The sequence below is a fragment of the Sebastes umbrosus genome, chromosome 7 (genome assembly GCF_015220745.1).
Source record: "Sebastes umbrosus isolate fSebUmb1 chromosome 7, fSebUmb1.pri, whole genome shotgun sequence".
Lineage (NCBI taxonomy): Eukaryota > Metazoa > Chordata > Actinopteri > Perciformes > Sebastidae > Sebastes > Sebastes umbrosus.
In genome coordinates, this window is record NC_051275.1 from 21,679,126 (window position 1) to 21,697,397 (window position 18,272).

Here is an 18,272-nt window from a genome sequence, read left to right on the forward strand (position 1 = left end):
GACTAGGTAATGCCTACAAGGGTGAGCAGATGACGGGCATGTTCAAGAGTCAAACTTGCAAGGTACTGCTCTGTCTGTCTGCAATCACTGCCAGGTGCCACATTCTGGGATATTGCAGGTTTGTTACTGAGCACTGGTGTTATAAGTATGCTCCTCCAATGATGTTAAGTTTAAACTTTTGATGAGTTGGTTCTTGGTATGATTCTGTAGCTGGAAGCATGCTTTGGATGTGTTGATGTGATGAAAAAGAGTGTATCCTTTAGGCTTCTCTGATGTCTTTAGTCTAACTACCAGCATTGTAAGCCTTTGTTAAGCAATTTCATGGGCCTTGGTTATAGATATGTCATTGTATATATTCAGCAGTCAGGACCTGTTCTTCATCATTACACCTCTCTGAGTTTCTTTGCATGTTCTCTTTACACTGGCTTCCAGTATTAGTTTGCATGAAAAAAAACTGGCTTGTATTTCTAGTGCTGCTGTGCAGATCATTACCATGCATAGTATATATTAGTATTAATGCATACATTTATACGTAAGGAGGGCTGGATCTGCATTTATCTTTTACTCTCATTCCTCTCAGGGTCCTGAAGGGGACCTCATGTACAGTGTGGATAACACATGGTATGACTTTGTTCTCATTCATCTCACACTAGGAATTGGCAGGCAAGTGTAGCATTGGAGTCATGCCAGCTCCAACCAGGATTTAAAAAACAGTTGCCAACATCTCACCCCTGCTATAAACAAGGAATTAAAATGGTATCACCTCTTGTGACAATATATTCTTGATCAGTGCATGAAAAACATTGTTAACCACGAGTTTTGTTTACAATTTGAAGTGGTTTGGAGCTGTCAAACCAATTGAAAAAAGGAAATATTTTATTCATGTCATGCTGGTTTAAAATAAGTAAACAGACCATTAGCTGAGAAACTGCCATAAATGCAGAGCTGTCAAAGAACAGAGCCTATCAAAGCTTTCATTCAGGCATGAGCTGCATCAAGTACTTAATCTGTAATGGGATTTTTCCTGCTTTGCCTTAATGTTGGGCTGTTGACTCCATCGGAACAGTTGTTTTGTAGGTGTATGTGTGATTTGAGTGAAGGTGTATGTCAGCGAGAATAGAGACATCTCATACCAGTCATGTTGTCTAGAGCCTCAGAGCTCCAGTCCCCTCGTACGATGGAGGAGAGGATGTTATCAAAGGTGTGAAGGTCTTTGGAGGAAACTAGTCGGTCTCTGAACAGCCTCCTGGCCTCATATGCTACCACCTCCAACACGCTGTCTGTCACATTAGATTGAGCTAAAAAGGAATACATGACACACACATATTTGGATTAATACCCAGCAGGATATCCCGAGCCATGCTCATGCTTGCATTTACACACAAGATGAGATTTGTTTGATTTTGTTTAAAATTTGTTTCTAATCAGAACCTTGGTGCAACATTCAGCACAAAACTTACAGTGATTCATCTGCAAAGGGGAATTATTTTTTTCCATCTCTCACTTACACCATAATACAATGAGTATTTTGTAGTCTGTCCATATGTGTCATAGTTTTTTTATGTTTCAAAAAGGACAGACACAGACACAAGCACAGTGTTTACACTGTGACTCAACATGAGTCAAAGGGCTGTTTTTGGTGAGATCAGGCATGACAAAAGCTCCTCCCAGGGTCTGATTAAATTTACTAAATTCCCCCAAGAATGAGCAGAGTGCTGCTAGCTAAAAAGAGAGCGCTACAGGGGCAGGCCAGGATTATGGTCTCATAGGCCACTGGCTTCAACAGTATCTGTCACATTATAATGAAAGAGCTGAAGGAGAGAGTCAAACAGAGATACGGTTGACACTCCAGGGTTTAACTGGCAAATTACATTTTTAAAGACCACTAGGGAAAAGTAAAGTAAGTACCAAGTTGTCATGCTAAACATTTTCTGAGCCTATGGCTTTCACATGATTTCCCTGCCCAAAACCCACCTCAGTGGTGATTCTACCACCAGAGCCAATAAAGACAATAAAGCCTGGCCGAGTCTGGATTTTTGAGGTAATATTGATATTTGAGAGTTCAAAAAATCTATTAATTAAAACAACACATTTCTTTCCGTTAAAAACTGTCATTTTCATTTTGCACTCAAGTTCTTATCATGAGAAAATACTCAGTACTTTTAATTTCTCAAGTATTAAATTCACACAGGAATAAACAAAAATAGGCTTCACCATGTGTTTTTTTCATATAGACTATTTATTTATTGAATTACCAGAAAACATGCTATATCGTGATATATATCTTTATTGAGTTATGAAATTACCTTTATCGGGCCAGAATATTTTTGCCATATCGCCCAGCCCTATATCAGCCATTCCAATGTATTCGTCATCATACATGACCTCCTTATCATTTACATGGGGAAACATATGCAATCATGCCTGGTCTTTGGCACAAATTTAAAGATAATGTCATCTCCATTAATTGTAAAAGAAATTTAACTTAAACACAGAAATTAAACCTGCAATCACATTTTTTTTAAACACTTGTGGAAAGCGGAAACAAGTTGTGAACACGGCATTGACATATCACCTGTTTAAGTTGATATGGATAATGTGTTTGCAAACAGTTGTTTAAACGTAACTCTAATATTTGCTCTCTTTTAGCTCTGTTTTTGGTCTCTATCAACTGCTGGGGGAAATATTTGGCTGCTAAATGCTCCGCAATGTTCACCAGCCAGTCGCTAACTGTGTCCATCTGCTGTTTGGTGCTGAGCAGGTAGAGTACTGTGGCTTTTAGAGCTTTTTCACTGAAAACAGCTGCCTGCTGAGGCTGAAAACCATGTTATGAGAGCGGTTATGATGTGTTGTTGATATATCTATTTTGATCACACGCACACTCAAACTCACCACATACAACAACACAGTCACAGAATAAATATGAAGAGAGGGGGTTTTACATACCAAAAAAGAAGGTAAGCAGCAAGAGGGGAAAAGACGGAGGAAGAAGCAAGAGTAAGTTAAAAAATGATGAGCATAGCAAAAGAGAAGTTTGTCCGCTGACGTGTTTAATTAAAATAAATGATTGGACTCACTATCACAGCAGGAACACATTGCAGAAGGAGAGAAAGAGTGACAGAGGGAGAGATGAAAGGACAGCAAAGGGAGAGGATGATAAAAGAGGGGGAGAGAGACGAGTGACAGAAGAAGTGAGGAAAGAGAGGAGAGAGGAGAGATGGAATGAAGAAAAAGGTGAGAGTTGGAGACAGTAGCTCTGAGCTAAAAGAATACTGACAAGTAACTAAGCCATCTGGTGCTGTCCTTTTGATTCTGGCATCAAAACTGACAGTTATTAATCAACGGCAGCAAAATAATTCTACATGAGGATTAGAAGGAATTTGTAGAAAACCAGTGGGTCCTCAAATCCAACTTTCTGTTTCTGTTTGCATACAGCAGTGCCTCTGAAAATGTGTCTGAAAGCCCCTTACTGGCCACAGGTCTGATTCTTTAGGGTTCCCACATTACAATAGTGAGAAAAGTGATATTTTTATGAGTCTGGGTCCCAGTGAAGGTTCTTCATTGTTCCTGTACTTAGAGAAGGTTTGAGTTATTACATCAATCTTATTCCTGTCTAAAAAGTGCTCAAACACACACATAATAATATGTGTGCATTCTTGAATGCATGTTTGTTTACCTGCAGTGAGGTCGTATCGCAGCAGGCTGAGGACCCACTCTGTGAGGATACAGGGGGTAAATAGGTAGTGGCTGTGGTCATCCACCGTAAACTTGGCTTTCACCTGAGAGTAAAGGTACACAGGGAGATAGATGATACATACATATCTACAGGACAAACTGAATTGGCAATTGAGGATATGCTGAATGTACAGTCACATTTTAAATAAGTGCCTTATGTTTCTTCCTCATCAGCATAAAATGCATCAAACATGACACCAATATTTAACCTCTAAAAGCACAATCTGTGTGCCATCCATAATTACAATTTGGAACTAGCCATATGGGTTTCATTCACTAATTTGCCTGTACAATGTCTGAGACAGAATTTAACAACTCTCCTGCAGAACTCCACTCTGGCTCTTCAAAACACATCACATGGTAAAGGTTCTGGTAAATGTCTTTGTAATTCAGTAGTATATTGCAGTTTTGTTGAAACTGCCTTCTCGCCCAACCTTTACATACAGTACAATTTTTGATGGCAAGAAACCCCTGAGAGACAACAAACAAATGTATTCAATTATCCCATGAAAATGTCACATAAGGTGACACATATGTGATAGTTGTGACCACAGACTGTATATAAGAAGTGGACGTAATCACCGTGACGTCACTGATTGTTTTTTTGGTTGGTTTTATTTGCAACCAGAGGTGACACGAGAGGGTGGAGCTAAGTACAACCGAACGCTGAAACATTTTTAGGCAACCAAACGGGTTATAATTAACTTTCATGAACTGAAAACATACTGTGAAAGGGTTAAAGTTGTAAGACGGAAACAGACAACTCCCAGACTGGACAACGCTGGGTAGCGACCTGTCAATCACAAGGTAGCCACGCCCTAAAGCATACCCTGCTTTATGGTCTATTTGACTCTATAAGGGAACCATAATTTACTAAATGAACACCGTGCTGTATTGAAGAAGACTTGAAACTAGCGACTGAGACTATAAACTCATGTTTACAATGTTTACTGAGGTAATAAATCAAGTGAGAAGTAGAGTCATTTTCTCATAGACCTCTATACAATCAGACTTCTTTATTCAAACCAGAAGAGTCGCCCCCTGCTGGCTATTAGAAAGAATGCAAGTTGAAGGCACTTATGCATTGGCTTCACTTTTCAGACCCTAGAGGTTGCACACTGGTTGTGACTTTAAAACACGGTATTTTCACGAGGTTAAATAAAGGAGGCAGATATGCTCATGTTTTTTGCTTTCAATATCTCAGGCAAGACTATGTTGCTACAAATACAAATGTGAACATGAACGAACACCGTGTCCAAGTCAATACCTGTTCATAGAGCTGCACAAGAGACCCAGCCAGCTGGTGTGTTTTCCCTGTGCTGGCCCAGGATGCCTGGCTGCCCAGGCTATGCTGGAGAACTGGCTGCAGGTATGCTGAGTAGATAGTCTGCAGCTGCTCCCTGTCTGGATAGCTAAAGTCAGAGGCACAGAGGCAGAGGAACAGATGGATGTTTTGGAAATAAAATAAGAGACTGGGTCAGGGTTAGAGGGAGACTAACAGAGAAACAGAGAGACATGGTGATGTTGGTAAACTAAATTTAGAGGTTGGTATGCAAATACATGTATAATCACAGGCTATTGGGCAAAGTTTAAAGTAATTTGTAAAGTACATTTACTCCATACTTACTCTATAGTGCAGACGCGAACTATAGATGAGAAGCGGGAAGTGAGTGAATGGCTCCCTACAGCACCCCCTGTTGACATGGAGGCCACTACCTGGATGTTCTCAAGACTCACCCACTCCAGATTTTCATCATAAAATCCCTTATATGTCAAAACCTGGAGGAAAGACAGAAAGAGAAAGAGATGATGATGATGATGAGAGAGAGACAGAATTAAGAAGGTTGAAGAAATAGGAAAGTTGAGAGAAAGTAAGGTATTCATTAAAGGGCTCAAAAAGTCTGTAAGACAGACTCCAAGTACTTTCTGATTATACATGGAATAGCCCTGAACCTTCGCTGATGTGATAGGAAGCAGTGTCAAAGTCTTTTTTGTTTCCTCCATTCACTTATCTATTTTCTTATATGTATGTATTTTCATTTATGTGTCCTCTCTACCTGCTGCAGGAAGGCAGTGAGATTGCTGGTCCCCCATTTGTCAGGTTTGGGTAGGTTGATGTCTTTGAGGTAGAGCACCAGGTTCTCACAGTCTTTGGGTCTGAAGACCCGACCGGTGTTTGAGCTGAGCAACAAGCAGGTCTGACCGAGCTTCTGTAGGACGTGGCGAGACGAGGTCTGGGCACTGCAGTGAACCACGGCGACTTGGGTGGACCGCAGCCGAGAGAAGGCGTAGCGCAGGAGCATGCTGGACAGAAAACAATGAATAGAAGAGAAGATCAAGAAACACACAGGCACGTAGATTTTAGAAGGTGTGGCCAGGTTCTAACAACTTTAGCCAAATGAATAAATGCTGTGACTCTTATACATGTCATATATGTTTAGGATGGTGCCAGGACTGTGGGAAATGATGAGAGGAAGAAGTGAGCGTTAGTGTTGTATTAAACGAGAGGGCCACTTGTGATGTAGAGTACAATGTTTGTCAGAATAGACCCAGAGGCAAAGAGAGACATTTTTTGAGAGCGCAAACAGATGAGAGAAAATAATTGGAAAGTAAATGATGTGCATGCATGTGCACGTATGCTCCGTCCAGTGTATGTGTGTATAAATTAATTAGATGTTCTTTTATCAGAAGAGCAAGCTGACAAACCCAGTGCCTCATTGGCACAGTGACCTTTCAGACGAAGCAAGACAAGACAAGAGGACGAGAAAAGAAGACATTGAGTGAGACTCAACTGGAGTGTAAAAGGCAAACTGAATGACCCTTGTTCTTCGAACCCCTGGGGAGGGAAGCAATTACTTTTGAGGCAACGACTCTCTGTGTACACATCCACCAGCCCGAACACATACACCACACACATGCACACACTGATCTGATCCTTATTCCGACTTGTCAGTGCCTTTACACGAAAGGTCAAGTCTTGAATAAAAAAAGCTTTGATGTCAGTGTTGATTGTGTGCTTGTATCTTTTGAGTGTCCACATTGTGAGTGTCCTCACAACCTATAGTGCGCACTCTTCCACCGTGACCTCACTAACCCCTTTTCTACACCAACCTGAGGTTGGCCTGGAACAGTGTCTATTTAAACTGTTCACACCGACTGACATTTTATAAATGATATGAAACAATCATGGCAATGTTGCTAAATGAGTGAATGTGAGATAATGTAATAGTTACTCAGCACAAAGGGGCAATGAATTCAATACATTTAATATTTAAAAAAAATAATTATACATTCACAGAGCTTTTAGAAAGTATGGCTTTTCCTTAAAAAAAATATTATGATTGTGAATTAATCAATTTAAAATTTTTGACAGGTCGAAAATGAAAGTCTTGTTTATCTCTGTGGAATATATCTGATGTTCAGTTCCCACTTCTAACAAGGCTTGTGAGCCAACAGTATAAGGATGTTGGTATCAAGTGGTATCTCTGGGTCGTCAGTGATCAAGTTGCCGTTTATAAAAACGGATAAATGGCTGAGTTAGACGATAAGCACCCGGCTTCACTCCAGTACCAATCCCAAGTGTTCACACACACACACACACACACACACACACACACACACAGATTCATCACTTGACATGACTGACTGTCTGTCTGAGTCTAACTCCACTCAACCATAAAATATACAGGTTGTGCAACGAACTGGCAACCATTTGTTGTGAAGTAAATGCAATGGAATGGGGGAGGGAGAATGCAACAGTAGATAGTGGCTGATTCTATCAATGTTATCAATAGCACCTTTAATGTATTCAAAAAGTCTGTACTTAAGTGTTTTGCTCCATATTTTGGGTTTGTGTGCAATTTTGTGATTATGTATATATATGTATGTATATGTATGTGCTGTGTGTGTGCATGCATGTCTGCATTTGTGTGTGTATTTACCCCTTTCCACAGCCCTCTGGTCCTACCACCATGAAGGGCTGCCTGTGCTGAGCGGTGAGCCATGGGGAGAAGCAGCGCAGGCCTCTCTGCATGTCTGGAGTCTCAATAACAGGTAGTGTGTGTGTATGAGAGAGCTGTTCCAGTGAGAGACCCTCGGGCCGATGAAATGTATAGGCTGCTAGATGGCCGGTGTCAGAGTCATAGTAGGTATCCAGTGGTTTTTTGATGTCTGGTGGGTTTTCTCTGGCCCAGCTCAGCAACTACAGAGGTACAAAGAAATAAGAGCAAACATTAAGTTTGACTGACATCTTTCTGAGTAGTGGCATTACAGAAGTTCTCAACCAGGTGCATATCCTGTATTAGTACTTGAATTGTGATACATCCTTTTATTTTTTAATCAGTTACAGCTGCAAGAAACTTTAAGTTTGAGACATAAATAAAATGTCAATACCAAAACTAAACTGTTGTTACGGTCACCCTCTGCCCGTACAAAAAAACACAGGGGTCCTCACCTCTTTGGCAAAATCCTGTCTTGTTTTGAGGTTGAGGTTTCCTCCCAAACCCCTAAGAAGTCCAACGATGAACTGACCTCTCTCTGTCACAGCACTGAGGTGTGACAGACCGTTGAACACTGTACCCACCGTACTGGTCTCTACCACAAAGTCATTCTGATGAAAGCAGAGAAGAAGAGAAGGGGACGTCTGAATTAAAAATGAACAAAGATTTTGGAATACAGGGGGTGAAAACAAGAGAAACCCAGCATGTAAGTGTCCCTTAAATAAAGAAGATATGATAACTGAAACCTGATGATTTGTCAAAAGTCATTTTTGTGTATTCATCATTCATACGTGGAAAAACCTTGAGTTCAAAAAGTGTGTTTTAAATTCAGCTCAATGACACAGTTTGACTGTTTTGGAGCCAGTGTGTAGAAGTAGGATAGGGGAAAGGTTACCTGTTTGATGACCCAGTCCAGGGCTCTTTGGAAGTAGTCTCCCAGCCAGTTTTCGAGGTTAGTGCGACACTCCTCTGGCTGACTCCTCAACCACGACTTCACCAAGGCACCCACATCAATGTCCTCATCGCTAAAGTTATAGGAAGTAAAAACAGTGAGATGAGCTAATTGAGAGAGATGGAATTTGATACACTTAAAATCCCGTCTGCATAGGCTGACTGACCTGAGAAAGATCATTCCCATGCGGGATATGGTGGCTGGTGAGGCACAGCTAAGGTCGTGAGTCTCAAACAGGAAGTTAACATTGGGTCCGAACTGGATGCGTTCTCCACTAGGCATGGTTAACAGCCGGTTATCATCGAGCACAGAGTTCAAACTCTCAATCCACTCTGGGTCGATGTCACCGTCGCACACAATCCATGAACTCACCCCTAGAAAGCACAAAAACACTTCAATAAAAAAAGTAGTTTGATAAAGTTTTAAAGTTTTGAGTGGCGTCTCCTTCTTACCCTGTGGTTCTCTGACCACACTCCTGGCACTATGTGTGAGGACGCCATCAGCCCATTCTCTGGTGTCCATGTCTATATGTCCCAGCAGCTGTTGTCTGGGCATGGCCTTAGGATTCATTGTGTACTGCTTCACCTACAAGAATACAGCATGAGTTAAAGATGGCACACAAGATTGGAATAACTGGAATAAAATGTTTATCATACTCCTCTATATGCTCAATAATATTGTAACCTAAGCCTTACAAAATGTAAATTCACAGCATTTTGAATATATTTTGCACAAGCTTCATATTAAAGGGGACCTATTATGCTTTTGCGCTTTTCCCCTTTCCTTTAGTGTGTAATATATGTTTAGTGCATGTAAAAGGTCTGCAAAGTTACAAAGCCCAAAGTCCACACCAAATGGAGTTACTCTCGCGAGAGAAACACTGCTCCTGAAACGTCTTGATTGAAGTCCTGCCTTTTCTTCCGTAATGTGATGATGTCACCAAGTAACACACTTTGCAGGAGCTCAAAAGAGTGTAAAAAGTGGTGCTGCAGCACAGCCGGTATGAGAAAAGTAAAGCGTTTTTTGAACATTAAAGCATGTACACATTTTCTAGTAGAAACCAAAAAACAAGTATGCACCTGAAAATAAGCATAATATGTCCCCTATAAATCAATTTGTCATGTACAGCATGTCTTGGTGAATGGAAATCCAGGTAGGTGGTTTGTCTCTTACTCACCACTTTGCCTGTCTTGCTGAGAGCAGCCCTAAGCATCTTCCAGAGTGTAGACTTCCCCGCTCCACTTGGCCCTACAACAACTACACCCATACGTTGTCTCAGCTGTTCATTCAGCTCCAATGCCTTCTTCAGCTACGCAGAGATGGAAAAAAAAAAATCAGCAATTAATCTATGATTTCAGTGTAAATGTTACAGACTTTTTGCCATATAGAGCGATCCCAAACACTGTGCCGAATACCAGTTCACATCATGCATCATGACAATAATATGTATATATTCGGCTAATAAATAGATGTCTTCATGCACACACACCTGGCTGGGTATAAGTTCAAGTCGTGCCTCCTTGTAGACTTGTTCCAGTGCTTGCATTAGTATCTGGTCCTCCACATCGGTGAAGCTAACCCCAGAGAAGACGTCTCTGACCAGAGCATCAAACCGGGAGCTATCGGCAAACGTCAGCTTGGACATGGTGTTCAGTCTCAATGCCTGCACCACCAGACTACTCTCCTGAACTGCATGTAAATGAAAAGGATTGAGTTACTTTTCACTCCAATTTGACATACGATAGAGATGTAAAAGTACTTTAGTGAGGATATGATTAAAATATTAAACTGTTTTATATAGGTGGAAATAGTATATGCGGAAAGAGAAGCAAAGAAATAATACAAGCTTGATGGAGAAAAACACAAAACCACAAGGTTATGACAATGAACTTGTCCTTTTGCTCTTGCACATGCCCCCTGTTCTAAAAGTGCTAATTACCAAAGCCTGTCATGATTTAAGAGTTTGTCAATACTTTTGTTCTCTTTTCCAAAGAAGCTGGCCTTCCCTGCAGGCACAAATGTGGTGTTTTTTTTCACAGCAGAGAGAAACACTTGGCCAGAATACACACAGAGACAAACACAAGAAAACCTTGGGGACTCATCGACAGACAGGAGGTGCGTGTGCTCTGTGTGGTGTGTGTGTGTGTGTGTGTGTGTGTGTGTGTGTTGGACAGATCGAGGGCGGGTGGTGGAACAGAAGGATTTGAAAGAGAGAGAGGGATGGTTTCAGAAAAGAAAGAGGAAAGTGAAGAGAGAGAGATAGATGGGAAAGTATTGAAAAGCAGAGACATGAAGGGGAGATGGGGGGTGAGAAACAGAGGGCAGCGAGTGAGAACGAGTGGGGTGAGAGCGGTATCGACAGCCAGGTATCAGAGAGGGAGCTAATAAGAGGTCAGAAAGAGGGGGAAGGAGGTGAGGAAAGAGGTACTGAAGAGGCAAACAACAGAACTGTTTGGGAAACGAGAGAAAGGAGAAGGACAAAAGTACGGACAAGCGAAAAGCCCAAGGGAAGAAAAGTTTCTAAGGGGGGCATTTGGAGTAAATGTCAATTGATGGCGTGTGTGTATCAGAGGATTTAGAGGGCAAGGACTACAGCAGGCGGTCGGAGAAAGTGCTGGTCAATAGAGTCTTTTGATGTTCAAGTACACTCATGCATAGTGTTCCTCAAACTGCATTTTGTAGTGTGACCCTGTTGGATACGGGATAAGCATCTCCAAACCAGCCAAAATGTTCAGTATCACCTTATCCTCTAATCCTTTTCATCAGCTCAACAGCTTTCTATCTCGCAGGTCAGAAGCTGACTATCAGCGCAAGAGTTTCAGCACTTCTCAGGGGACACGTTATAGAGACACTTTCACCAAGTGACCAAAAAGTACACTGTCAGATTATTGACTTTCTGTGAAAAAGTATTGGAACATTTTACTTAAATCAATACACTGCAGGGACATTTTAAGCTATGCAGATATACTGTATTACAGTCAATTTGACTGTTCTGTTACATAATGAATATGTGAATATAGGAAAAATTAAATGTAGACATTAAACGTTGATAAGTTGATAAACTTCGATTAGATTTTGGCTGTCTGCAGCATGTTATATTACATGACAGTATAGTAATGATTATTCTGCCTTTATGGTGCATTTATTTCCAATCTGTTGAGCAGGCTGTCACAAGCCAGAAGATTCAAGTGTCTGACAATCATATAACTTCAATGCCATAATTGATTAAAATCAGTTGATGTCAGCAATAGTCACCACTGGTGGGTTAGCACATTTAGACTTTAGACAACCCAACTGGGCTTGTCTAAAGAGACATCTTTTGATTTGAACTATTGCTGCATGTAAAATTGCCGTTCTGTCCTTTGTCTTTATTTGTGTTGCTTGATCGACTTCTACTTTATTACTATATTAATTTTTCCACTGATGAAGCATGAATAAATCGTCATATTGAGTAGCAATACTCAAACCGACGATGTATTTTTCAGAAGCTCCCATTATCAGTTGTCAATACTGACACTAGAAGACTCCTGACCCATGATGTGTGCTAAGTAACACTGCAAAATAAATCCATAATACAGTAAAGTGTCATATCTTAATTTCAAATAACAGTGAGCATGTAAATATTCTCTGTCTCCTCTTCAAAACACCTTACAAGAAATAAATATAGAATACATTTGACAGATTTTTACAGTGACGCTTGGTACAAATACGTTGGGTAAATGGTGTAGAATGATTGCTCAAATATGTATTGATTGTGCATCCTGCTGTGTGTTTTTTGCTGTCAAAAGGACTGACTCACTGAGAACATTACAGCCAATATATTGGCCAGTATTAGCTTACTGCAGATATATCGTATTGGTGTGTATGTCAGTGGATAGGAAACAAGAAATTGCAGTTAACAAATGCCAAACTAGGTTTGAGGTAATTCACAATTAAATAGTTTGTAGAGAAAACGCACAAGTTTATCTTTACACTGTAAAATGTACCAGTCAGTATATAACCTAGACACAGTAAAAAATAATCTAAGAGATATGTATCAAGATTGATTGTTTATGTTATGAATTTATGTTTATAAAACTGCAACTGGTTGATACATCTTTATTGGGGTTTTTTTAATTTCCAAATATTGATTTTAGTATGGGCATAAAAAAAAATCCAGTATTGGCCGGTCTAGAGTTTTTAGATCTTACTTTCACTAAATAATTGTCTTACTCAATGAAAAACATTAAATACAACAAAAATGTACCTTTTCATTCATGTATATTTCCCTTTATGGCATGTGATTGTAGATCCCGACATGCTGCAGGGTATTTCATTCAATAAATCCTGTTATTCTGCATTAGTCACATTTATCAAAAACACATTTGCATCTATATGTGTTGCGTTGTGAAACACAACAAGTTATGGTGCTGTATACTTTTGGCAGCAATGAATGTGACTTCAGGTCATGGCCAAAGAGTCACCCTCTTCCTCCTAACTTTCCTGTCACTCTCCACTATTGGAAAAGCCTTACAGAAATATTGTAGCTTATAATAAAAAAATAGCCAGAGGGGGTCTTACTCTTGTCCTTGTCATGACTCCTCCTCTGTTGCTGCAGGAGACTGCCACAGGCCTTCAGCACTGTCTTCAGAGCACGCAAACCCCAGTCGTAGTGCTGCTGGGGAGTCAACAGCTCCCTGGACACACACACACATATATAAAGGCACATTTTCACACATATTCAAACACTCTGAATTGACTGTAGTACTGGTTGTAGTGCTAAGGGGAGGGAGGTAGAGGATAACTTATCCACAAAATCAATATACTGCAATAGAGTGTAGTGGCGGAGTAAGGGGATTTTGGATAAATTCAACACCCATAGCATGATTCGGTTTGGAACACAAAAACACCCCTTTGTGAACCATACAACATAAAGACCAGATTGGTGACACAGGTCACATACATACTGTATAACTACTGGTGATAAGTTTACAGACAATGTAATAAATCTCATATTCCCACTCCATCCAACCTGAAACTCAACCCAAATTTCTACCTGGCCAGGTTGAAGATTGCAACCAGTTTGCGTCCCAACATTTCTCCTTTTTTGAAGCCTTCAGAATAGAGGATGACCTCAGCAATGAGCTCATTGTCTGGCCTGCTCATTGCCACAGGCCTGAAGAGCTGCTTTAAGTTGTCTGGAAGCTTCTGTCTGCCTCCGTAGCCTTTTCCCGCCGGGTTTAATGTGATGAACACCCCAGAGTTTGGGTCCAATTCCACCTGAAGGATGAAGAGAAGAAAGTTATTCACATTAATAATATGTGTTTTATACTACAGTAGCATGAATATAGTTTCAGTGATTGCTTGATGATTGATGACCTGACCAACTCTTCCACAATGGATGAATAAATAACTGATTCATTGACTGACGGATTAACTTGCACTATATCTGTTTAAGTATGTGTGTACAGTATATACAGGCCAGCGAATTAAACAGGAAGATAAAACAATTGAGAATAAGAAGGAAAAAGACAGAAAGTGGGCTTGAGAAACAGTGAGTAATTGTTTTTTGGCATCAGTACTTGGAAACATCTATTCTTATATTCTGACCTCCTTCCCCAGCAGTTCACATGCGCTCTTGTGATGTTTGAGGGAGTCTTGAATGGCCTGAATCTGCATGGAAACTGCAGACAACACTGCTTCCTCTAGGCGGTTAAACTCATCAAAGCAGCCCCACGCTCCACACTTCACCAAGCCCACAAAGATTCGTCCCATCGACTTCACATCGATACCCTGAAAAACAGACGGATGTAAATCTTTGTTCTCATTGGCAGTTGTTCTCAATTACCAGTCTTGTTTTGTGTGTGTGCGTTGGGTCACAAGTTCAGTGATTAGAAATGTTCACGCATATGTGTGTTGCTCTCAGGATAATGATCACCAATATGAAGTTTTAGCTGACATGTTAGACCCGGCATGTACTTTCTATGAGTATCTTCATACCTCATCACAGTTGAACACCAGCACTTGGCGTCCGAACAGCCCCCCCAGGGCTTTGACCGACTCAGTCTTGCCTGTGCCAGCGGGCCCATAGGGGTTCCCCCCAAGTCCCATCTTCATGGCCTGGGTCAGAGTCAGGTAGCACTTATCAGTCAGCGGAGTGTGCACCAGCTTAGCCGCATTCCCCTGGGATACAGGAGAGTTGGGGTGGGGAAGAAAGTGAGCGATAAAGAGAGAAAGAATGTGATAGAAACACAGTGAGATAGCCAGACAGAAGTAAAGATATGGTGAGTGAGGGAAGGGTGGAGGGGCTCAAGAGAGGGAGGGGGGGGGGGTCAGCAGAGGATAAAGGCAGAGAGAGAGATGATGGATTAAGAGAGGAAGGAATAAAAAACTGAAAATGAGCGAGTCTGAGTCAGTCTTGTGTTATTTTAAAGGAACTGCAGAGAGGAAATAAAGCAAGGTATCTTCAGTTCTCCTCATCTCTGCATAAACAGTGCCCCCTGTAGGTTAGAAAAATAAGAAGTTCAACTATGTTCCTGGAACATAGAGCATTTTTTGAGATCCTGAATGAGTAACAATATGGCAATTTCTCACAACATTCAAGATCCTGTCGTAAATTTATTAAAAGTATCTACTGAAACCAGTTCATCTTAAGTTATTTAAGGTAGTGTTCCCAACCTTTTTCCTTAAGGGACCCCTTTTCTATCATTGAGTAAACTGACGACCCCTGACTAAGACATATTTTATGGATATTTTATATTATATTCAATGCACAACAATAAGAGCACAGAACAACTGATAAAGTGTACAATTAACCCAAATAGTGAATGCAACAACTAGCAATTTGGATGAATTTTGAGCAGATTATTTCCTGTGAGTATTGCATCAGAGATGAGTTTTCCTGTTATTTTTAGGAACTTTTAATCCAATAACAATTAAATTTAGTTTTCTTCACAGAAATGAATGAAATGCTGAGATAAAGGCCAACTGTATATTTTTTAAAAAGTTGTCTTAAAAGGCCTTACGACCCCACCCAACCCCACCGTGAAGCTTTGGCGTCCCCTAGTGGAGGTCAGGACCCCCGGGTTGGGAACCAGTGATTTAAGGGATTGTGGTAGCATCAGTGGAGGTGCTTGGAAAGGCACATAACCTGCATATTCAAGCTGAACAGTCTGTTTACAACACCACACTGATGCCCAGATGGAAGCACAGGTGGGTCCACCTGCTGGGCATTTCTGCCTGACACATGGAAGAGGAGAGCTAGAAAATCAAGGCTGTGAGCCAACAGCAACAAGGGAGATGGACAACCTGGGAGGCTGTGATTAACAGGGCTGTTATGGGGGCGGATATGTGGGGGATGCCCCAAGCGATGCTGAGCTTCCTTATCAGGGCTACGCACGATACCCTTCTCAGTCCCCTGGAACCTGCATCTCTGGTACGGCTAGATATCGTGCTCTGGTGCACCTCTACTAGGAAGTTCATTATGGCTGAATTGACTGTTCATTAAGTTGTGCCGGATGCAGGGTCGTCAGGGTTATTTGTTATATTATATTCTGAATAATCAGAAAAGGGTCTCTAATAAAGAATAGCTGCAGCCCAAGAAACATCAGTGTGTGCTTTGTGGTGTTCATTTGGTTAATTACAAAAGAAGAGTGTATCCAACTTCTATCTGCATGCCAACACACCTGGTATTCATATGTATAGCTGAATTGTGCGTCCACCATATGTATGAGGCAGCCTTTGTCTGTTCCCATGTAGAAGCGAAGCTGCTTCTTCCATGCCCAGGCATCAGCGCTGGTAACTCCTGCCTGGTTAAGTTGCTTCACCACACTGATGTTGTGAATAATATCCAGGATCAATGCCTTCAGCTTCAGCTGCAGGACACTGGACTCTGTACAGGAAGACATGTGTGATGGCAGAATTAGTAAAGTTATGCAAATAAACTTGATTTGGTTCAAAGCAAAAACTTCAAATCTCTAATGTAATTTTCTCTGCCCCCATTTCTTTGATCAATTACGTTAAATATGTGAGATTCTTATTAACATTTACTTTAACGTGTAAATTAATTACTACTTTATTTAGTGTTCTGGGCTTCATATTAACCCCAGGTCGTTAGGTAACCCAATCAGGCAATCTTTTTGCCGCTTTGCTAAGAATAAATGGTAGGCTTCTATTGTCAGCAGACAGAATGGCAATAGATTTTATGTTACCATAAAACAGCAGTGTTTGACAGTTGTAAGGAAAGCTGTTTAAAGTAAAAAAATGCAGAATTGTATCGATTGGTGAGAAGAATAAACGGGACCCCTCCCTGTGTAAACAAACAGCAATTTAGAAAGGGAAACTTTGCCAGACAGCTGTCAGACAGCTACACTAATATTCTGGAAAGTCAATATCACCAACAAATACTGGCTTAACTGTCATAAAAATAGAAATATGCACTTGAGAATAGAGTAGTGTCACAGCTGAGGAAAAAATGAAAAAGAAAATAGAAAGGAATAAATGCAGTATGAATCAGGGCTGAACTATTTTGAAAAGATATCTAATTGACTATTTTGGCTGATATTGCAATTGCGATATGATTTGCAATGATCATTTTTACATCATTATTCTCATTTTCATTGAAAAACATATAAAAATGATTATGGTATGATTTTTGCAGGTTCTCAAACAAAGATCTTTCTTAAGTCTGTAGAATATGATGTGTAGGCCGGGACATCTCTGCAGCACCACAATATTTATGTGGTCAGGATTTCCTATTGTATAGTGGGTCCAATTGTTACGCTAGGTAGGTGCTTTAAATGCAGTAATGTCAGCCTAGCACCAGAAGCACAAAAAATACTTGCCAAATGAACACCATCTTGTCTCGTCTCTGTGCCAAAGGGGAGATCACTCCCACTCCCCACCTGAGTTTATGGCCCATTAATGTAGACTGTGTAATTAGATTATCTTTCTTGCCATTACTTTAGCTACTTTAATCAGTACTGCCACTCCAAAGCCTCTTCAACCTACCTGGTTATTTTAAGGGAGCCAGTAATTTAATGAGATGTTATCACGGAAATGAACTCTATTTCAAGTGTGAATGGTAGAGTTTTGTACGTAAGACAATCACAAAATGAACCATATCATCTGTGAATATAATAACCTCCATTACAGCGCTGTGCTGAAATATATATTATTTTACAATTATGTAGAAAAAGTTTTGAAAAATCTAAGTAACTGGGGAGGAAAATTGGCTCCAGTAACACATTGTGCAAGTGAAACAAGCACTGTTTCCATAGATACATTTTCATGACACAGAAATTTGGAATTTGGCAGCAATGTACCGTGAAATGATGCCACTACCAGGGTTATGGAAGAGCTTTTCATCTCATGCATGAATAAGAAAGGTTGATTTAAATTTAAAAGTCCTTTTTACGAATTCAAGTTCTGTGAAAAAACTCAGCTGTCATGTTTTATGTAGCCATATATTCAGCCCCCAAGACATTAAATTAGCCTGCCAGCTACTGCCTCTGCAGCTTTAAAGGGTACTGCCCATCTGCAGCAGCCTCTTGTGTCTGACTGGCTATCAAGAGATTCACACAAGAGCAGTCGTTCGGCATTAATCTCTC

At 40.6% G+C, this 18,272-nt stretch overlaps 1 protein-coding gene across 8 annotated transcripts in view; it reads right to left on the minus strand.

Moving 5' to 3' along the window:
* The window catches only part of LOC119491356 (cytoplasmic dynein 2 heavy chain 1), a 137,237-nt gene that overhangs the window by 95,326 nt on the left and 23,639 nt on the right, over window positions 1-18,272 (minus strand). For 7 of the 8 annotated variants that reach the window (XR_005207593.1, XM_037775286.1, XM_037775280.1 and 4 more), the window contains exons 36-52: window positions 16,350-16,555; window positions 14,665-14,847; window positions 14,275-14,457; window positions 13,721-13,944; window positions 13,246-13,361; window positions 10,175-10,374; window positions 9,863-9,994; window positions 9,138-9,270; window positions 8,852-9,059; window positions 8,629-8,758; window positions 8,189-8,344; window positions 7,677-7,936; window positions 5,793-6,039; window positions 5,363-5,514; window positions 5,003-5,147; window positions 3,677-3,779; window positions 1,134-1,298 (exon numbers count right to left, since the gene is read on the minus strand). Coding sequence is in view for 7 of the 8 variants with exons in the window: in XM_037775286.1 (XP_037631214.1) it covers window positions 1,134-1,298; window positions 3,677-3,779; window positions 5,003-5,147; window positions 5,363-5,514; window positions 5,793-6,039; window positions 7,677-7,936; window positions 8,189-8,344; window positions 8,629-8,758; window positions 8,852-9,059; window positions 9,138-9,270; window positions 9,863-9,994; window positions 10,175-10,374; window positions 13,246-13,361; window positions 13,721-13,944; window positions 14,275-14,457; window positions 14,665-14,847; window positions 16,350-16,555 (2,943 nt within the window). In the remaining variant the exon portion in view is untranslated. The remainder of the gene's footprint in view (window positions 1-1,133; window positions 1,299-3,676; window positions 3,780-5,002; window positions 5,148-5,362; window positions 5,515-5,792; window positions 6,040-7,676; window positions 7,937-8,188; window positions 8,345-8,628; window positions 8,759-8,851; window positions 9,060-9,137; window positions 9,271-9,862; window positions 9,995-10,174; window positions 10,375-13,245; window positions 13,362-13,720; window positions 13,945-14,274; window positions 14,458-14,664; window positions 14,848-16,349; window positions 16,556-18,272) is intronic. The other variant, XM_037775282.1, reaches the window with a different exon arrangement.